The sequence below is a fragment of the Lissotriton vulgaris genome, chromosome 6 (assembly GCF_964263255.1).
Source record: "Lissotriton vulgaris chromosome 6, aLisVul1.2, whole genome shotgun sequence".
Lineage (NCBI taxonomy): Eukaryota > Metazoa > Chordata > Amphibia > Caudata > Salamandridae > Lissotriton > Lissotriton vulgaris.
Genome location: NC_141694.1, coordinates 250,891,092 through 250,910,770, shown reverse-complemented (window position 1 = coordinate 250,910,770; position 19,679 = coordinate 250,891,092). Strand labels below are relative to the sequence as shown.

General features: G+C 48.7%; 1 protein-coding gene across 1 annotated transcript in view; it reads right to left on the bottom strand.

Moving 5' to 3' along the window:
- The window catches only part of LOC147707086 (b(0,+)-type amino acid transporter 1-like), a 53,263-nt gene that overhangs the window by 16,582 nt on the left and 17,002 nt on the right, over positions 1 to 19,679 (bottom strand). Inside the window, exon 3 of the mRNA XM_086925174.1 lies at positions 10,517 to 10,604. Coding sequence (XP_086781300.1) covers positions 10,517 to 10,604 — 88 coding nt within the window. The remainder of the gene's footprint in view (positions 1 to 10,516; positions 10,605 to 19,679) is intronic.

Here is a 19,679-nt window from a genome sequence, read left to right as displayed (position 1 = left end):
TTGAGGGGACTTGGTCCCTATCATGTCATATATTTGTTATGCCTTTATATGAGGTATGTGTGAGGATGTTTGAGTATGAAATTGTATGCATGTTGTGAGTGGTGGAGGAATGGAGGAATGGGATCTGTTTTTCTACAATATTTAGGATATGATATTTATTTGTGACATATCAATTTATTTAAGATGAAAAAATAAAGCAATGTTTAATACAATGTGTTTGTTGTAAAGAACATGTTTTTTTGGTCTAGCCAGAGTGGTCAATGAATAGATAACATAATGCATACTTTAATTATATGCGTAGAGTATCTTGTTTGTGTATTTTGACATTATACCTGTGTCAGGTATAATTTATGCACGGTAGGCGTTCCCACACAGGAAAGCCTTGAATGAGTGATGCAGTGAAACCTACAAGATTTCACTGCGTGACTTTTAGGACGCCACTGCGTCAAAACCTTACGCCTGCTTGAAGTAGGCGTAAGGAGTAACGCAGTGTATTGGGAATAGGCTGCAACACACATTGCTGGATTTGCGTTGTGCTTGCGAGACGACTCCCGCAATGCGTGACTTTTCCGTCAACAGATGAGTCAGAATTGTGGCTCAATGATTAGAGCGGCAGACCCTGATGCAGAGAAGTGTGGCTCAGGGGTTAGAGGCGGCAGACCCGAAAGCTGAGATGGCCCTGGACCAGGGTTCAATTCCCCGCCTCGACGGGGGTTAGGCTCAATAATTCCACGGGCTCGATAATTCTCGCTCCGGTGCCTACTCGACTCACGGGTTCACACTCTGCGACTCTGGGCAATAGCTTGCTTAATCTCCACAACGGCCCCTCGCGGCGGGATGCCTGGCTTTCACCTTGTGGATACCCTGCCGGGGTGTCTCACAGGGGAATACCAGGACGGGTTCCCTAAGCAAGCGCATAGATGCCTGCGATGTGGGCGATTTGCGCTATATAAATACATGTACATTTACATTTACATTTAGCCCGGGACCAGGGTTCAATTCCCCGCCTCGGCGGGTCTTGGGCTCAAAATTCCACGGACCTGATAATTCTCGTCTCGGTGCCTATTCCAATCGAGGAGTCCCACTCTGCAACTCTGGGCAATAGCTTGCTTAATCTCCACAACGGCCCCCACAACGCTAAGGATACCTGGCCTCCACCTTGGGGGTGCCCAGGAGTGGACGTCTCACAGGGAAAGCCAGGATGGGTTCCACAGCGGTATTCGTACAAGTGCCTTGAGACCCTTGCGGGTGAGTAGTGCGCTATACAAGTATCAATTTACAATTTACAATCTTTGAGCCATGCTGTGCTGTATTGTAAATATGGTGCATCCATGGTGACGCAAGGGTTTTGAATTGTGGTGCAGGAAAAGTGATGCATCTCTACAGATGCATCACTTTCTTATGAATCTGCCCCCCAGTGTTTATGTATTGATCTTTTTTTCAAGTGTTCTCTATGGAACAGGCATACAGCATTCATTCAAAAGCTGCGCTCATTAACAATTTTAATAATACTTATTGCCAAAATTCTTGTATTCCCTCTTTTTATTTAGATTAGATGCAATAATTTTTTTACAATTTTTACAATGTTTATGTATATAAACTAACCACTACAACCTTTGGCAAGTTCTAAGTTTATTGTGAGTTACAAACATTGGAATTTTCAAAAAAAAACAAGTTTTATAATAATGACAAAAAATTAGAAAACATGTATGTACGTATGTATTTGGTATTTGTTAGGCGTATATATCACCTGTAGGTCTCATAGCATCAGCAGATACTCAGAGAAGTCAGAAGAGGTGACTCAGAATCAGAATGGCGGATTGTCTTGTGACGGGGGAAAGCCGGATGTTGTCCTATATTTCAAGTAAGGCTGTTTCCGTGCTATGAAAGGCCCAAACCCCTGATAGGGATGGGTCCAATAGTTTGCTATTTTCTAGATGTTTATATAGTTGATTGTTGACCATTGATTCCATGACTTTGCCGAACAGAGGCAGGAGGGAGATTGGTCGGTAGTTAGCAAGCTGTTTAGAGTTGGCTGTAGGCTTGTTAGGATTGGTCTGATTATGGCCTCCTTCCAGTGGGAAGGTACGGTGGATTGTGAAATTGAGAGGTTAAATATTTTGGTCAGATTTGGGAGAAGGGCGGGTGCAATTTTGGATATAGTCTGAGAGGAGGCCAGGTCGGCTGGTGATCCAGATTTAATATTGTTTAGTGTGAGGGCTACTTCTTCCTCTATGAATGTATTAAGAGCAGTGGTGTGCAAGGGACGAGACTTGTTAGCTGTCTGTTTAGGTGATGTGTCGGTTGGTTGGGGAAACAGTTTATGGATGTCGTTTATCTTGTTTACAAAAAAGGATGAGAGAGAATCGACCCACTCTTGGGTCGCAGGTAGTGGTTGCTGGCATGATGAGGGATTGCTGAATTCCTTTACTATTTTATGTAGCTCTTTGTGTGAATTTGCAGCCAGGTTTATTCTGTTTCCCAAATAAACTTTTTTGGCTGTGGCTATATGGTCCATATAGAGCCGGTGCGATGTTTTGTAGTGCTGTCTGTCTGTTACGTTTTTTGTGTGTCGCCATTTACGCTCAGCTGTCCTGACGGTGAGCTTGGTAATTTTTAGGTCTGGAGTATACCAGGGGGAGAGGTCTACTCAGTTTAAGTTTGTTCCTGGGTTGGGGTAGAGTTGTTTTTTAAGTGTAAGAGAAACCTAATCACATGGTGATCAGACCATAGGACTAGAAGTAACTGGTCGATCTCTACATTGGGTGAATTTGTGAATAGAAGATCTAAGGAGTGACCAACGGTATGGGTAGGACCTGTCACCAGTTGTTTTAGGCCTAATGTGTTTAGGCTGGTGGTAAGGTCGTTTGTGTGGGAATCTGATAGTTGATCTGCGTGATAGTTAAAATCCCCTAGTAGGAGAAAGTTACCTGTGGCCAGGACTTGTGGTGCGATCGTCTCAGTTAGTTTGCTGCTAAAATGGAGAGCGCCTTTCCAGGACTCCTTGCTAGTGAGCTCTATTGTAAAAATACAGATATCACCCCATTCTGCCTGGTGGGATTCTATAGTTTGGATTATTGTATTAGCCTTGAAGGCAATTGCTAATCCCACTCCTCTTCTGTCTTTCCTGTCTAATCTGGTCAGCTGGTAGTCAGGGGGAGGGCTACCGCAATGTATGGTAGTGACAAATCTTGGAGCTAAGTTTCTGCAATAAAGAATATATCACGTTCTTCTGAGTCCAGTAGGGACCAGATTTCTAATGTGTGTATAGGGAGGGAGGGTGAGTTACAGTATAAACAAATCAGGTGTTTAGACATTAGTGTTGTGGAGTTTGTTAGGGAACATTTGGTACTGCATTAGACTCTCTCGCCTTGCCTGCTGGGTAGAGGGAGCTAATGGACTGTAAGATCCTTAATGAGTGGAGTGGGAGCATTTCCTAGTTGGTTGTGGAGTGCTCTGTTCAAGGAGCGAAGTTCCTGACTAGTGTATTAAAGAATGGCAACCAGGGACCAGTGGGGAGGACTTCCTGGGAAAAGTGAAGGGTTTAGGGGTTTGAAACAACGTGTTTGTGTTTTCAAAAAAGTTTAATTACTTAGAATAAACAGCTTCAATTTCAAAATATGATATGTATAAAATTGTGAATGCTTTAATAAATATTTTGCATGTTTGAGTGTGTTAATGTAGTTGAGAAATGTTTAGAATATATCAACAATTTTGTTACTTTTTTAACCCTACTTACTTAAGAAATGTTAATCATTTAAATACAACTTTGAACATGTCTAACATCCCCAAAAACACTAATAAAAACAAACTAAAAAATTTAGACAGAATATTTATGTAACATTGCTAACCAATTTATATAACCACTTTCAAATATTTGAGAAACTCCAATGAAGAAAACCTTCTCATCCAGGGGACACTCATCAATAGTCAATCTATGAACAATCCCCGCCCATTTGCAGGATCTCGGAGGATATAGAAAATACATATATATATACATATATATGCATATGTGAAACATATAACTGCAGCCTAAAATGTTTCCAACCTGGCAAAAACAATGCTGAAAATTACATAGGTTTGCATTGTACACACCATACCTTCCCAACCAATAAGAAAAAGCAGGAGCAGTAAACAGTTGTCACACAAACAATGCTTTATTGCCATAGAGAAAACCTGTAATTGCAGGCATTTGGCAGTAGGCTGCAGCAAAATACCAAGAAACCAAGAAAAAACTGGCACCTTGTCTTTAAGGCATTAGAGTAAGGGTACCGTGCCTTTAAAAACTGCAGGAGACCCCTTGCTCCCATGATGCACCACAGGTGACAGTTGGGTCACTTCTTTTTTCCAGCTCCTTCTGAGAGGATCCTGGAGCTTGAGCTCTTCAGTTTTTTGTGACTAAAACTAATTTTGGAGAGATATTTTCAGACAATTTGACGTTTTCTGCTTTCTAAAGGCTTCTTCCACTGGTTTTGTGGTCTTCCATAAATATTTACCAGTCAGAATGCCAGCCTTATTCAGGATATGACCTTCCTGTGACAAGATCATGGCAATGGCAGATCCACACTCGGTGTGTATTGTGTGACTTCCATCCTCACACAATCCTGACCAGTGCCACCATTGCCAGAAGTTCTCCAGGCGGATCCTGTGCGACAGGGAACACATAAAACTCCATGCACTGCTAAAAAAGGACAAAAGTCATCAGGGTGGTGTCCATAGAGGCCTCAGACCACCATCTTCCAGCAAACAACATCAAAAGCGGCGACATTCCACCTCTCCTGACCCCAGAAAAAGGAAAGGAACAAGAGATTCACCGTCGATGTCGCCGTCGAAGAGGCCCAGATATTCTTCAGCGTCGAGGGACAGAACACCATCTAGACATCAAAAGTCTCTGCCGCATGCAAGTAAGTCAGCGTACAGGCACCACACTTCGGGCTCGAAGGCTGTGGGTGCTGAGAGACCTAAGTCTCCATCGACGTTGAGGCTTCCGTCGACGTCGAGACACTTTCCGCCGCCTTCGAGGGGGTCATCGTCTAAAGTCGCAACGGCAAACATCTCGCCACCAGTGGGCTTGCCGTCGACGAGAGGGTCGTCGAGGTCCCAGCACTCGATGTCAAGAAGATCGGCGTCGACACAACGGCATGAAAGATCGCTGTCGACACGATGTCATGAAAGATCACCGCCGACTTGATGCCATAGCAGATCTACGTCGAGATCTCCAAACCGACGCCAACGGTCGACGTCAAGGTCACCTCATCGCCGTAGGCGATCCACGTCAAGACCACCATCGAGACCTCATTCAATGCTGATGGTGACTCAGACCTCATCGTCGTCGAGGCGCTCGACATCGAGAGAAAAGATTACAGGAATCACAGAGGAGTCCCGGCGGCAGTCGGTTCCAAGGTCCAGATCGTCATCTGGAGACCGGTCATCGCCTCCAGGACTACATATAGTGAAGATATCACCAGAGGTATCCCCCAGACCTGCAGAGGAGAGGGCCCATAGTCGGTCGCCTTGCCGTCTGCAAGGTGCCGGGTCAGTAGTCCGGGCTCGGATAACTCCCACACGTATTCACCATAAAGGACCACTCCTTGGAAAAGCACACTGGCTGGACCCGGGAAGTCTCCTCCTAGGAGACCAAGATCGCCTTCCAGACTAAGATCACCCTCTAGCCGTCGGTCTAGGTCCAGCGGTTGTCACGGCCTTCATCACGACAGACCCCATAAGAGAAAGCGCACAAGATCACCCACATGGCCTTCCTCTACAAGATCTTTGGTCCCGGACTACTCCCCGACCTTCTCCTCAACTGCTCCATCCCGGGTGTTGCTCATCGATGATATCACGACTTTCACAGATGTTCTGGGTAGGGGAGCAAATAAACTCAACATCACTTTGCATACCCTGGTGGTTCCCACGTCTGTCATCTTTGATACCTTACATCACTGTACATCTCCTAGACTGCTGCTACTGCTGGTACCAGGATGTTTGGAACCGGCTATGGCCACTTTCCTCACCTCTGCGATGGTTGGTTCCGTTCCATCCAGAATTGCAAAAAAATACATGGCTCCAGCAGAGGACCCCTTGTATCTCAGGGCGGACCCACCAGCGGACTCAGTCATTGTGGCTGCAGCCATGAAGTCCCACTCAGCTTCTACGTCATCCTCTGTCACCCCTGAGAAGGACAGTAAACAGATGGACTCATATGGGAGGAAGATGTGCAATACTTCAGCGTCATCAATGAAGGTTGCGAGTGCCTCAGCCATTCTCAGGAGATATGACAGATCTCTTTGGGACTCCCTGGCACGATTCACTGAGAAGCTTCCCAAAGAGGACCGGCAGGATTTCACGGAAATTCTGCAAGAAGGGGGGCTAGTAGCCAAGCAGGTGATAAGTGCTGCAGTGGACGCTTCACATATCGCCGCTCATGGCTACTCCCATGGAGTCCATTCACGACGCTCAGCCTGACTGCGCCTCACAGGCTTCAAGCCTGATGCCCAGAAAAAGATTCTGAAACTTCCATTTAATGGCTCGTCTTTGTTTGGGGCTCACGCTGACGATGAGATGAACAAAATGAAGGCAGAGATGGACACTGTCCTGGAAAAGCACAGAGTTCAAGAAACATTTCCGTCAGGGCGACAAATGTTCTTTTCAACAGAGGGCTCAAACCCCTCAATGGTCCTCCCAGAACCAACTAAGATCCCAGTTCCAACAAAGGCGCCCTGGAAGAGGAAGATGAAATAACAAACAGCAGCCTCCCAAGCCGTGAGTCGTTGCTTCCTCCGCAACCGTTCGCCACTCCGGTAGGAGGGAGTGTAGCTTTTCACCTGGAAGAGTTGGAAACCCTAACAAGAGACAAATGGGTGCTGAATATTGTGCAGCATGGATACTTGCTGAGATTCAAGTCTCCTCCTCCGCAAGTGCCCCGCAATTCAAGCGCCTTCCTCAAATTCAAAGTCAGCTGTTAAAGGGCGAAGTATCTATCCTTCTCACAAAGAAGGCTATAGAGGAGGTCCCGGCTCTCCAAAGAAATCAGGGGGTATATTCCCGCTACTTCCTAGTCCAAAGCGAGGAGTAGCCAAAGAGTACAGACCTATCCTTGACCTGCGCCTGCTGAACAGGTTTATCAGAAAGGAGACATTTTGTATGCTAGCCCTGCATCAGATCTTTCCGCGCATTCACCAGGGAGACTGGATGTGTGCCATCGACCTGCAGGATGCCTACTTTCATATACTTGTCTTAGTGAAGCATCGCAAATTTCTCAGGTTCCAGATCTCTTGTTACCACTATCAGTATTGAGTGCTTTCGTTGGGCCTCAAATCCGCCCGCAGACATTCTCCAAGTGCATGGCGGCGGTGGCTGCCTTCCTCCGCAGACGGAAGATATTCGTCTACCCATACCTAGACGACTGGCTCCTGAAAAGCTCCACACCTGCTCTACTTCAGAGCCATCTCACATACTACCTCAAGCTGATGCATTCCTTGGGGTTGCAAGTCAACTACAGAAAGTCGGTCCTCAACCCCACCCCACCCAACGAATACACTACCTGGGCACCTCCTTGGACTCCGCAGAGGCAAGCGTGTGTACTTCGGAGGAGAGGTTGTCATCAATGCTTCTGAAGTGCCGCACCCTTCTCGACACCCAAAGTCCTACAGCCAGACAAGTTTATTTACTACTGGGATCGATAGCCTTGTGCCTCTACATTGTACCCAATGCACGCCTTCACATGCAGCCTCTGCAGCAGGCACTCGAGGATCAATGGTCTCAGAGGTCAGGTCACTGGGAAGATCGTGTCTCTCTCCACCAAGTTGCCAGAGACTCTATCAGATGGTGGATGAAATGCTCTCACCTGCTGCAAGGGGTTCCTTTTCATCAGTCGCCTCCAACGCGGACAGTGGTCACAGATGCCTCAATGCAAGGTTGGGGAGCTCATATGGACCACCTTCAGGTACAAGGTCTCTGGTCCGAGACAGAAAGAAGCTATCATATCAACTTCTTGGAGCTATGGGTGGTCTATCTTGGGCTCAAGTCCCTGAATCCGTTTCTTCAGTCCAGCCACATTCAAGTTCAGACAGACAACACAACAACGATGTTCTAGCTAAACAAACAAGGAGGCACCAGGTCATGAGTTCTGTCTCTGGAAGCTCAATCCATTTGGAGGTGGCTTCTGGCGAGAGGTCTCTCCATCGTTGCAGTTCACCTTCCAGGGACCCTGAATGTTCAGGCAGATGGTCTAAGCCGAGACTTCGTAGAAGCGCACAACTGGGTGCTCAACGAAGACGTCGCCCAGGAGGTGTTTCGGCAATGGGGAGTGCCAAACATCAACTGTTCGCAGACGCGGCAAACGCGAAATGCCCCGTCTTCGTGTCCAGATTCCCACAGCAGGGATCACGGGGGAATGCACTTTTGATCAGCTGGTAGCAGACATTCCTGTACGCTTTTCCTCCACTCCCTCTAATCCCGGCAGTGACATAGATGTTCTACAGGACCAACACCAGAATGATCCTGATAGCGTCAGAGTGGCCACGCCAGTGGTGGTAACCGGATCTCCTCCAATTGTCAGAGGTTCCTCACCGGAGGCTTCCATGCCGCCCGGACTTACTGGCCAAGGACGAAGGGAGGGTGTTTCATCCCAACCTCCCTTCCCTTCGATTGACGGCATGGCTCCTGAGGTCATCCAGTATGGCCACCTAGACCTTTCGGTTGACTGTATGAACATACTTAGAGAAGTGAAGAGACCCTCCACCAGAAAATCTTATGCTTTCAAATGGCAGAAGTTTTACATTTGGTGTAAGGACAATGCTCTTGATCCAATTCAAAGTCAGGAGCAGGCGATTCACCCATACTTATTACACTTGGCAAGGTCAGGCCTGAAGTACCCCTCCATCAGGGTTCACTTAGCTGCTATCACAGCGTACAGGAAGTCTCCTTCCCAGACCTCATTCTTCCTTATGCCTGTGGTCAAAGATTCCCTAGAGGGGCATAAGAAGGTGTTTCCACCAGTGAGGTCCCCCTCTCCTCCCTGGGAGCTTAACATCATACTTACCAAATTGATGGGTGCTCCTTTCGAGCCTATTCATAAGACATCTTTGCAGCACTTAACCTGGAAAGCTGCTTTCTTGGTAGCCATCACCTCAGCCCGCAGGGTGAGTGAAATTCAGACCCTGTGCTGCAAGGAGCCTTACACGGTCTTTCATGCCAATAGAGTGGTGCTATGAACTCATCCAGGCTTCCTGCCCAAGGTGGTCTCGGATTTCCACACCAATCCGACCATCAGACTGCCTACTTTCTTCCCTCAACCAACCACTCCCCCGGAGAGATCTTTACACTCCCTAGATCTCTGGAGGGTTACCTGGCTAAGACTCTTCCACTTGGAAAGTCTGACTGGCTCTTTGTCAATTATGGTTCAACTAATACCGGTCTGGCAGCTTCAAAAAGGTCTATCTCTAGATGGATGTTATTCGTATCCTGTATAGCTCTGTCTTACCAATTAGCTAACAAAGCTTTACAGGGCAGACCACGTGCACATTCCACTAGAGGGAAAGCTTCTACCACAGCTCTTCTTCGCAACATTCCGATATCTGAGATTTACAAGGCGGCTACATGGCACTCAGTACATACATTTACCCGCCATTACTGCCTAGATTCAGATGCACAGGCCGATGCCCAAGTTGGAGAGGCCTCTTTGATGAATTTGTTTGCATGACTGCATTTTAAATGTGATATTGATTCATGTTTTCTGTATACTTGGTTGCTCATCCGCAAAACTTTGGGAATGGGCTTGCTACTCTATTCATAGATTATAACTATTGATGAGTATCCCCTGGGTGAGAAGGATTAGTTACTTACCTGTAATCCTAGTTCTCATCCAGGGGTATACTCATCAAAGTCATAAACGACCCACCCACCTCCCCGGACGAGCATTACTTAGAAGTGTTTTGTTTAATGATTACATATCTGTACAGGTGCATAGGCACGTCCAAAAAGAACTGACCCAACTGTCAACTGTGGTGCATGATGGGAGCAAGGGGTCTCCTGCAGGTCTTAAAGGCACGGTACCCTTACTCTAACGCCTTAAAGGCAAGGTGCCAGTTTTTTCTTGGTTTCTTTGTACTCTGCTGCACCCTACTGGTAAATGCCTGCAATTACAGGTTTTCTCTATGGCAATAAAGCAATGTTTGTGTGACAAATGTTTACTGCTCCTGCTTTTCCTTATGGGTTGGGAAGGTATGGTGTCTACAATGCAAACCTATGTAATTTTCAGCATTGTTTTTGCCAGGTTGGAAGCATTTTGGGCTGCAGTTATATTTCACATATGCATATATATGTATATATATGTATTCTCTATATGCTGAGGGATCCCACAAATGGGCGGGGATTATTCATAGATTATGACTTTGATGAGTATACCCCTGGATGAGCATTAAGATTTCACGGTAAGTAACTAATCCTCATGAACCACCCACTATATTTTTTACAGTGCAAAAACAAAAAATATGCATTATGCTGAAATACTTACCTTATACGGTCTTGGTAAATGGGGCTTCTTAATTTTTAAATACAGGAGACCAGAAATAGTTATGCCATAGAAAAACCAGGCTGTAAAGCTATGAATAAAAGAAAAAAAGGGGGGGGGATAGAGTGATTCACAAAAAATAGTTTAATTCACTAATAACGATTCACTGTGTGAGCTTGAGCTATACACATTATGAAGAACCGAGTTTACATTTTTTTATTAAAGACTACATTCAACACTACACAAAACATATTGCAAAACTCATTGAATCAATTGACATATATAAACATTTTCTGATAAGATAGGATAGACCGCCTAGCCAACTTAAAGAATGATGCGGTTGACGGTGTACCAATACTCACAGCAAGGATTGTTCTCATTAGTGGCATGCCCACCATTAAATTGAAACCTATTGCCCCAATGTGTACCCCTAAACAGTTCAGACTGGCATTCTCCAATAAAGGACTAGCTCCAAGCACTGATATTTTGATGGCTGCTATGATTTCAATCATTGATAGCTTGACATTAACTTATGCCGTTCATGGTCAGCGATATGGAGCCAAACTCAAAGTAGCACATGATAGGGAAAAGAATAAAGGACCCCCCACACATACTAGGCCTAGAGGTTACTGGAAGGTCAGACTTAGGGGCAATTTATGTGATTTTGGCATAGGGCAACACAGCAAGGCACCTTGCTGTGCTGCCCTATGCCAAAAGAGAAGGGCAGAAATCCACTGCACTTAAGCAATACGGTGCATTCCTATCTTTTCTCCCTGCACTGGCGCCATTTCGGCAGCCTAGAACCATTGTAGGCACCCTTGCATGCAGGATTATGTTTGTGCAGGAAGGGTTACCTTCCTGAACAAAAGCAATCCTAGGAGACGTTTTACTTGTTCTATGTGTTCTGCAGAACGCAGCACACATAGAAAGAGGAATCTCCTTGAGACACCTCATCTCGGAAGGCATATGATTTGGCACTTTCCCAGGTTCACATTACTTTGAAAATCTGGGGCAGCGTCAAATTCCATGGGTGTTACGTGGGAAAACCCACCTAACGCCCATGAAAAGCCTCCCGGGTGCAGAATAAAGTGTGGCAAAAATTTGTGTGGTGTTGCCTGATTTATGAGGCCACTCAAAGCCATGCTGGGTGGCATTTGAGTGGCTTTATAAATCGAAATGAAAGCCCTGCATCAATCATGTACCACACTATGTGATGCAAAAGTGACGCAGGAAGTTTTCATACAGATCCCAAAGTTTATATACTACAGTCAGTTGGCAGCAAGAGCAGACCCTTCACCATTTTATTAGATTCTTTTATTTATTTATTTATTTTTTTATGTTCAAATCATTTTTATTCAGCAAAAACAAAAATTAAAACAGCAATAAAGCATCATTATCATACAGACATAGTGGAATAGTGCTGAGATCAGTCATGGGTAAAAAGCATATAACCAATATATGAATAAGCGAATAGATGAATAAATGAATAAGTGGATAAATGATTCCCATAGATTCCATGGGACAAGTTTCACAACAAAATTACATTTTATTGGAAGCAGTGATTTCCACAATATTACAACCTTGCGGGAAAGAGCACTGTGTGTATCAGTCTCTTCTATGCCCGGTTGGTAGAGAGCATTAGATGTCATCAAACATAAGCACCAACGGTAACTGAACAAGGGCAATTATTAACACATTAATTTAACCCCTTCAGAGCATCGGACGGCCGGGAGTCATCCGACGCACCAGTGCTCATGTGCGTCGAACGGCTCCCGGCTGTCCGATTGCATTGCACAGGAAATCCCTCTAGTGCAGGCACCAGAGGGATTTCCTTTTCCCCAAACAGCCTTGGGAGCTGGGGAAAGCTTCCCCAGGCTCCTGAGGCTGTTTGTTTGTTTCTGTACAATAACGATCAGCGCGCACGGCACGCTGAAATCATTGCACATAAATTGAAACTGAAATGAGCCGATAGGCTCATTTCAGTTTCACTTTCTACATGCTCAGGGCGCTATCTCAGCCCCTGAACACATAGAAAGTCAGGAGAGGTATCATTAGAAAGGGGAAAATCACCCATTTACAATGGTATCCCTCCCTAGTTGATCTCTGGGCAAGGGCCTTTGCTCCCCCAACCAAAATTATTTGGAGAAAATCAGTCTTCAGGCAGGGGGGTGGGGGGGGGGGCTGTTGGGGACAGAAAGCCCACCGGATACCAGGGTTTTAATTTTAAGGAAAGTAAGGTTGGGAGCTGCCCAAGATTGGGGGTGGGGCAGAAACCCACTAGTGGGCAGGGATTTTTTTTCATGACATTTAGGGGGGGGGGCTGCCCAAGATGGGCATGCTAATTCCCCCACATGCAAATTTCCAGTCTTTCTTTACCCATTTGGGGGCAGATGGGGTCAGCAGCCCCGTCTCTCCCCCCCCCCCCAAGGAGAGAAGAAAGCCCATTAAATGCCAGGGATTTTTTTGTTATTGGATTTAGGGATGGTGGCTGCCCGCGATGGCCATGCCATTGCCCCCTGCAAAGTTCCACAGTATTGCTGCCCACCACGTAGGCAGATGTGCCAGTAGCCCCTGATCTGCCCCTGGGGGGGAGAAAGTCCATTAGATGCCAGGGATTCTTTTTTTAAATTGTTTTTACCCCACAAAAAATCCTGCACTCTTTCTGAACCCCTCCCCCGGAGGCGGATGGGGACAATAGCCCCTGATATGCCCCGTGAGGGGTGGGCAGAAAGCCCACTAGGTACCGGAGATTATTTTTTTCTTATAGGTAGGGGTAGGGGCTGCCCAAAATGGGCTTGCTAATGCCCCCAGCCCCTCCAGAAAAATCCAGTCTTTCTGCCTACCGTGGTGGGCAGATGGGGCAGTGGCCCTGATCAGCCGCACAAGGGGGCAAAAAGCCCACTAGAGAGCAGGGATTGCCCAAAATGGGCATGCCAATGCCGCCACACCCCAAACAATTGCCACAGCCTTTCTGCCTCCACCGGGAGGCAGATGGGAGTAATAGTCTCCTTGTTCTCTCGAGTAAAATGATACCCCAATTGTGTGGGTGGGCCAAGGGCCTGTGACTCGGAAGGGCCAAAAACATAGGGATTAAGGGTATAGCACAGCAAAATCTAAGTGCAAAAATGTTTTAAAAATACGTTTTTAACAGATTCTGCATTGGACAACCACACAAGTGAGGTATCATTTTACTTGGGAATGCTAGATGGTAGGACATTTGTGCCGGCGATCTCACACAAAAATGTGTGAAAAAAGTTATTTTTTCAGCTAAATTTGAGGTTTGCAAGGGATTCTGGGTAGAAAAACATTGGGAGATCCACTCAATCCATGCCTCACTATACTCCCCAGGGTGTCTAGTTTTCGGAAATGTGTGTATTTTGTAGGTTTCCCTAGATGGTTGTGAGCCTGGGGCCAAAAACACAGGTGCCTCCCGCAAAACCAGGTCATTTTATGATAGGTAATTTGGATGTCTCCCCAATACGTTTTGGGCCCTTGCCTGGCGCGGGTACTTGGCCCACCCGCGCGAACGAGGTACCATTTTTATCGGGAGACCTGGGGAAAAGCTGGGTGGTAGGAAATCCCACACAGAAATATGTGGAACATTTGTTTTTTTTCAGGTAAATTTGAGGTTTGCAGGGGATTCTGGGTAGGGAAACATTGGGGGATCCACACAAGCAATATCTCCCTGGATTCCCAGGAAGTGGGTTTGGTAGGTGTCTCCAGATGATCGCTGAGCCAGGGTTCAAAATCCACAGTTGGGCACTTTGCACAAAAAAAGGGTTAGTTTTCACTGTAAAAATGTGGTGTGTGCATGTTGCGCTTTGGGCAGTTTCCTGTCGCGGGCACTAGGCCTACCCACACAAGTGAGGTACTTTTTTCATTGGAAGACTTTGGGGAATGAGGGGTGGGTGGAAATTTGTGGACCTATGCAGATTCCTGAACTATCCATCATAGAAATGTGAGCGAGCACCCATGTCTTCTTCGACGGCACCACCGAACTCCACTGGACTGACTACCGCTGCATCCACTTCACTTTCCGGAAACCCACCACACACCACCGCACCCAGCAGATGCCTCGCCGCAGCTGGGGCAAGATCACTGAGGACCAGCTAACCGCCGCCCTCGCCCAGAGCCCATTCACAGACCCGACTGACCCTGATGCCACAGCCCGCAGCCTCAGACAATGGATCAACGACTGCGCCAACACCTTCGCCCTGCTCAAGAAGCACCCCAACACCCACACCAGCAAGAGAGCCAGCTGGTTCACCGAAGACCTCCAGGCCTCCAAGCAAACCTGCCGAAAACTAGAAAAAAACTGGACCCGGTAAAGAACACCGGAAAGCTACACAGCCCACAGGAACGCCACCCGCCGACATCACCAACTCATCAGCTCCGCCAAAAGGACCACTTTCAGAGACCGCCTAGACAACAGCAAAGAGCTCTTCAGCATCGTGAAGCAACTCTCCAACTCCAGCTCCAACACCAACGACATCCCACAGTCACAAGACCTGTGCGATTCACTGGCCTCCTTCTTCCATCGCAAGATCGCAGTTATCCACGACTTCTTTGATGCTGCCACCACTCCGGCAACAGCTGACACCCCCGCTCCCACGACCACCACCCGCACCAACCACCTGCTCGCCTGGACCAACATCAACCACGATAACACAATCAAGATCATGAACTCCGTCCACTCCGGATCCCCGGAAGACCCCTGCCCACACCACATCTTCAACAAAGCCAGCAGCACCATTGCACCCCACCTCCGGAAAACCATCAACATCTCCTTTGAGACAGTGGCCTTCCCGGAGAGCTGGAAGCACACAGAGATCAACGCCTTACTAAAGAAACCCAAGGTGGACCCCAAGGACCTCAAGAACTTCTGTCCCATCTCCCTGCTCTCGTTCCCGGCAAAGGTCAATGAAAAGACCGTTAACAAATAACTGACCAGCTTCCTCGAAGAGAACAACATCCTGGACCCGTCCCAGTCCAGGTTCCGCAGCAACCACAGCACCGAAACTGCCCTCATCGTCACCACTGACGACATCAGGATCATGCTTGACAACAGAGAAACCGCGGCCCTCAACCTCCACGAAGGAATGAAGGCTGTCGCCGACTGGATGAGGAACAGCAGACTTAAGCTGAACTCGGACAAGACGGAGGTCCTCATCCTCAGCTCCACCCCCTCGGCCTGGGACGACTCCTAGTGGCCGATGGCACTAGGAGCACCCCCTACAAACTGTACAAGTTTGACATATAATTATGCTCCTTAATACCTGTAGATGGTGACCCGCTTACGAATGCGGCCTACCCTGAGCCCCACAAATGAAAAGTCTTGCACACAGTGTTAAGGAGTGTGTTGGAAGGACCCTGAGTGGTCTTTCCGAGTTTATTTATATCCTCGGGGCGAGCTCGCTTGGGGCTATTGTGGCGTGATCTTCCAGTGTCGAATGTCTTTCCCTGCCAGATACTCCTGGAACTCTCGTCCCTGGAAAGTGAGCCCAATTTTGCACTTGATCTCCTCGGGGAGGCCTAGCGGTGCAAAAATCTTGTCGAGGGCAGCTTGGACCTGCGGGTATGCTGTGGATGTGACCTCTTCCACGATGGGGAATTTTGAGTGGGAGTCCATCAATACCAGAGTGCTGCGGCAATCAGGGAAGCTTCCGAAATTGATGCTCATTTTGGACCAGGGTGTTTCACTGGGTTCCTTCGTGATGACTGGGGCTGGAGCTGGGTTGCCACCTGCAATCGTGCATGAATGACAGTTCCGAATTTTCTCCTCCACCAAGGCATCAATGCCTGGGAACCACACCTTGCAGCGTAGGCGTGCTTTGGTCTTCGCCATTCTCTTTTGTCCGACGTAAGCTAAGTCAACGACTTGTTCTTGCAGTGTCTTTGGGACCACAATGGCATGACCTTCCTCACCTTCACTGAGCTCACTGCGGACTCTCCATAGTTGCTGTCTCACCTGATGATCCTCTGCCTTCAGTGCATGCAATCCATCTAGGAAGTGTGCCATCCTCTGGCGAGCAGGGCTCCCTTAACTCTTGTCAAATTTTCATCCAATGCCGTGGCTATGCCGATTTCCTCCAGTGTCAGTGCCTTGGGGCACGCCTCTTGGTTGACCATCCTGATGAGTGCCTCAGTGTGCTCTTCTTCTGTGTGCGGTTGTCGCATGCCTGTTATGACGGGGTGTTGTGATAGGTAATTGGCTGGGTTGTTGGCACCAGGCGAAACACGACCTCGAATATGAACGCTTGCCGTTGGACCGTCAATCTTTCTATCCTGGGGGAGCCAGTCTTGATGTTCCAGCGAACAGGGGAATTAGCGACTCGTGGTCCATAACCACACGAAACACCTGCCCGTAGAGGTACAGATGGAAGTGCTGGCAAGCCCACTTGATGGCCAGGGCCTCCCTTTCGATCAGCAGCGGATGACACCCTGAAGTTCAACCTCTTGTACCTCTTAAAGCCCGCCCACGTGGGTGAAGAACGTGATGATGGTCTTGCTTTTGGGTGGGAGCTCCAACTGATGATATCCAGCCTTCAAGTTGAGCTTGGAGAACCACATCGCCCCGTTGAGGTCCACCACAATGTCGTCCATCATGGGCGTTAGGTGACGTTCCCTCTTGACTGCCTGATTAGGGAGGGGCATGTCCACGCACAGCCAGATAGCCCCTGGCTGTTTGGGCTTCGGCGTGATGACCAGCAGTGACACCCATGGGGTTGGGCATGACATTAGCTCAATGACGCCCAGATCCTCAAGCTTTTTCTGTGCCTCAATGCCTTTGGTCTGATGGAGGAGTCAATGTGCAGTTTGAACTGCTTGCCCTTGGTATTTCCCAGGCCCTCGAATAGTTGTGGGAACTCCGGCAGGATGGTGTCGGCATGGGACTGGTGCACCTGGTTTGTGAAGAAGATTAAACCCAGGTCTTCTGCTGTGTGGCAACTAAGGAGGGTGCCTTTTTCCTTCCATGACGTGGAACCTTGCCCATCTTGTGTGCTTGTCGCTGACGACTTCCACTTCCATTGCTCCTCTCAGGGGGAGCGGGCGTGTGCCGCCGCAAGTGTATATTCTTGCACTTTTGGGAGAGAGCAGGTGCACGGTGATAGGAGCTCATATTGCTCTGAGTCCATGACATTCACTGATACCCCAGTGTTGATCAGCGCTTGTACTGTGGAGCCAGCCACCTTGATGGAGCACATGGGGGAAGGTCGCCTTTGCTTGTCAGCATGTGTTGGACTTGGCCCTTCTGGCAGGTTCACCCCTGAACATTTTGCTTTTTAGTGTTACATAATTATAATGATTTCTGGTCTTGGCACACTTTAGCACTGTGGCGCAGTGTAAAGTGCGTGCGCTCTCTGAGTGCGTGTGTGAGATTGGCCTGTCCTCCCATAGGAATGCATGGGGAATGTGTGTGTCCCTGGTAGTTCCTAATGCGTGGGGAGTACAGATGCGAGATTGGTATGTGTGGACTCGTGTGATTAAATGCTGCACAATGATGTATGCTGCATGATTGTGTCTACTGTGGAAGTGCCACTTCTAAAAATTGGCATGTTTGTGTAATTTGTGTCTGGCGTGTGATTGACTGTAGCTGGCTGGTGAGCCTGGCTCCAGGAGTCAGGATGGGTCTGCCCCGGTGGTGAGTGTTGAGATTAGCATGCTGATGTGAGGGAGTGGTGCACCTGGGGCCTGAATAGAGCTGGGCTTTCCCCACACAATGCTGGCTCCGCCCCCTGTGGTGCGGATGTCCCTAGCCTGGCCAGTGAATAGTGAGAGGGGCTTTGCACATCAAGAGTGCTCCAAAACCAGCTGCGTCTGGTTTTGCCCCCACCCTACACCCCAGAGACAAAGGGATTTTCTGTATAAAATGAGGCTGTGACCTCATGTTCAATGTTCTTGTTTTTCCTGACTAGAATCTAGAATGGCGTGCTGCTGCTGGGGCCCTGGGGAAGGCTTGTCTCCCTGGGCCCTGCCCAGCCCCTGGATGCCTGAAGACTCTTTTGGACCCTTCTGCCTTGTTGGAGTATTTCCAGGACCTTGAGGAGACTCTGGGGGCTGCCCCAGCACCTTGAGTGTGCTGGCTTTTCATTTTCCATGCCCCTAGCTGTCCCTGGGCTTTGTCCCCCTCTGGGAGCGCTTTACTTGAGCTTGGCAGCGTGGAGCTGCTCTCTGTCCTGCTCGTGTCTATAGCAGGAGCCCACCCTGCTTTATCTGCCCTGTTGCGGAGGGAGCCTACCCCTCTTATTTTGATATTAGCAGGTGCCCACCATGCATTGTGCCAGATTCCCGTAATTTTTAATTTAAGGGTGCACCCCGTTTTTATGTGCTCTTTAGCGAGTGCCCACTTCGCTTCTACATTTTAATTATCCACCGAGAGAGCCTATCCCTCGTTATGCCCAAAAAGACTTTACAGCCGCAGCCCGGGGGAAACGCCGGAAGGAGATGTCCGGCCCGCCGCCTGGTTATGGGCAGGGCCGGGAGGATATTGTTTCCGCTTCCCTTGCCTGGGGGAAGCCATGGTCTACCCTTCCGGTCCTTCCGGTCTCCCGTATGGAGAGGGAGACCGGAGATGCTGCCTGCCGCCCAAACCCCCCCCACCCCACCCCCCCGCCCCCGCTGCCGGAAGGAAAAGCTGGTGCTTGCTGCATGGGGAGGCCGGGAGTCTACCCCGCCTCCCCGAGTGCCCCTGAGGAGTCCCGGGAAAAGAAGTGCGGGCGATCGGCGAGGCTCCCCTCAGCTGTGGCGACTGAAAGCGGAGGGGGTGAGAGGCACATTGCAGGTGCCTGCCCCTGCCGCGCTCAACAATAAGAAAGTGCCGGCTGCCGGAGATCGGAGCCCCGGGTCCAGAGTGACCCGGGTGCAGTGCTGCCCGGAGTCTCCCCAGCGAGGGAGAAGCCCCAAGGCCCCCGCCCAGAGAGCCGGTGAGTACAAGACGGCTGGAGAGAGGGGGGGCAGAGGCACCCGGTCAGAGCGGCCCCGTTCGCACAGCGGGCCGCTCCCACGTTATGGCCTCAGTGTCCAGTCTTCTGCCTTGGGCCATTGGTTCTTGAAAAGCCTCAGTGAGGAGCGTGGAGCATATTTACTCTGGGGCCATATATTGTAAGAACCCCGTGTGGCCCACCATGTGCCTATTTATTTAAAAGCGCAGCCCGCTCCTCAGTGC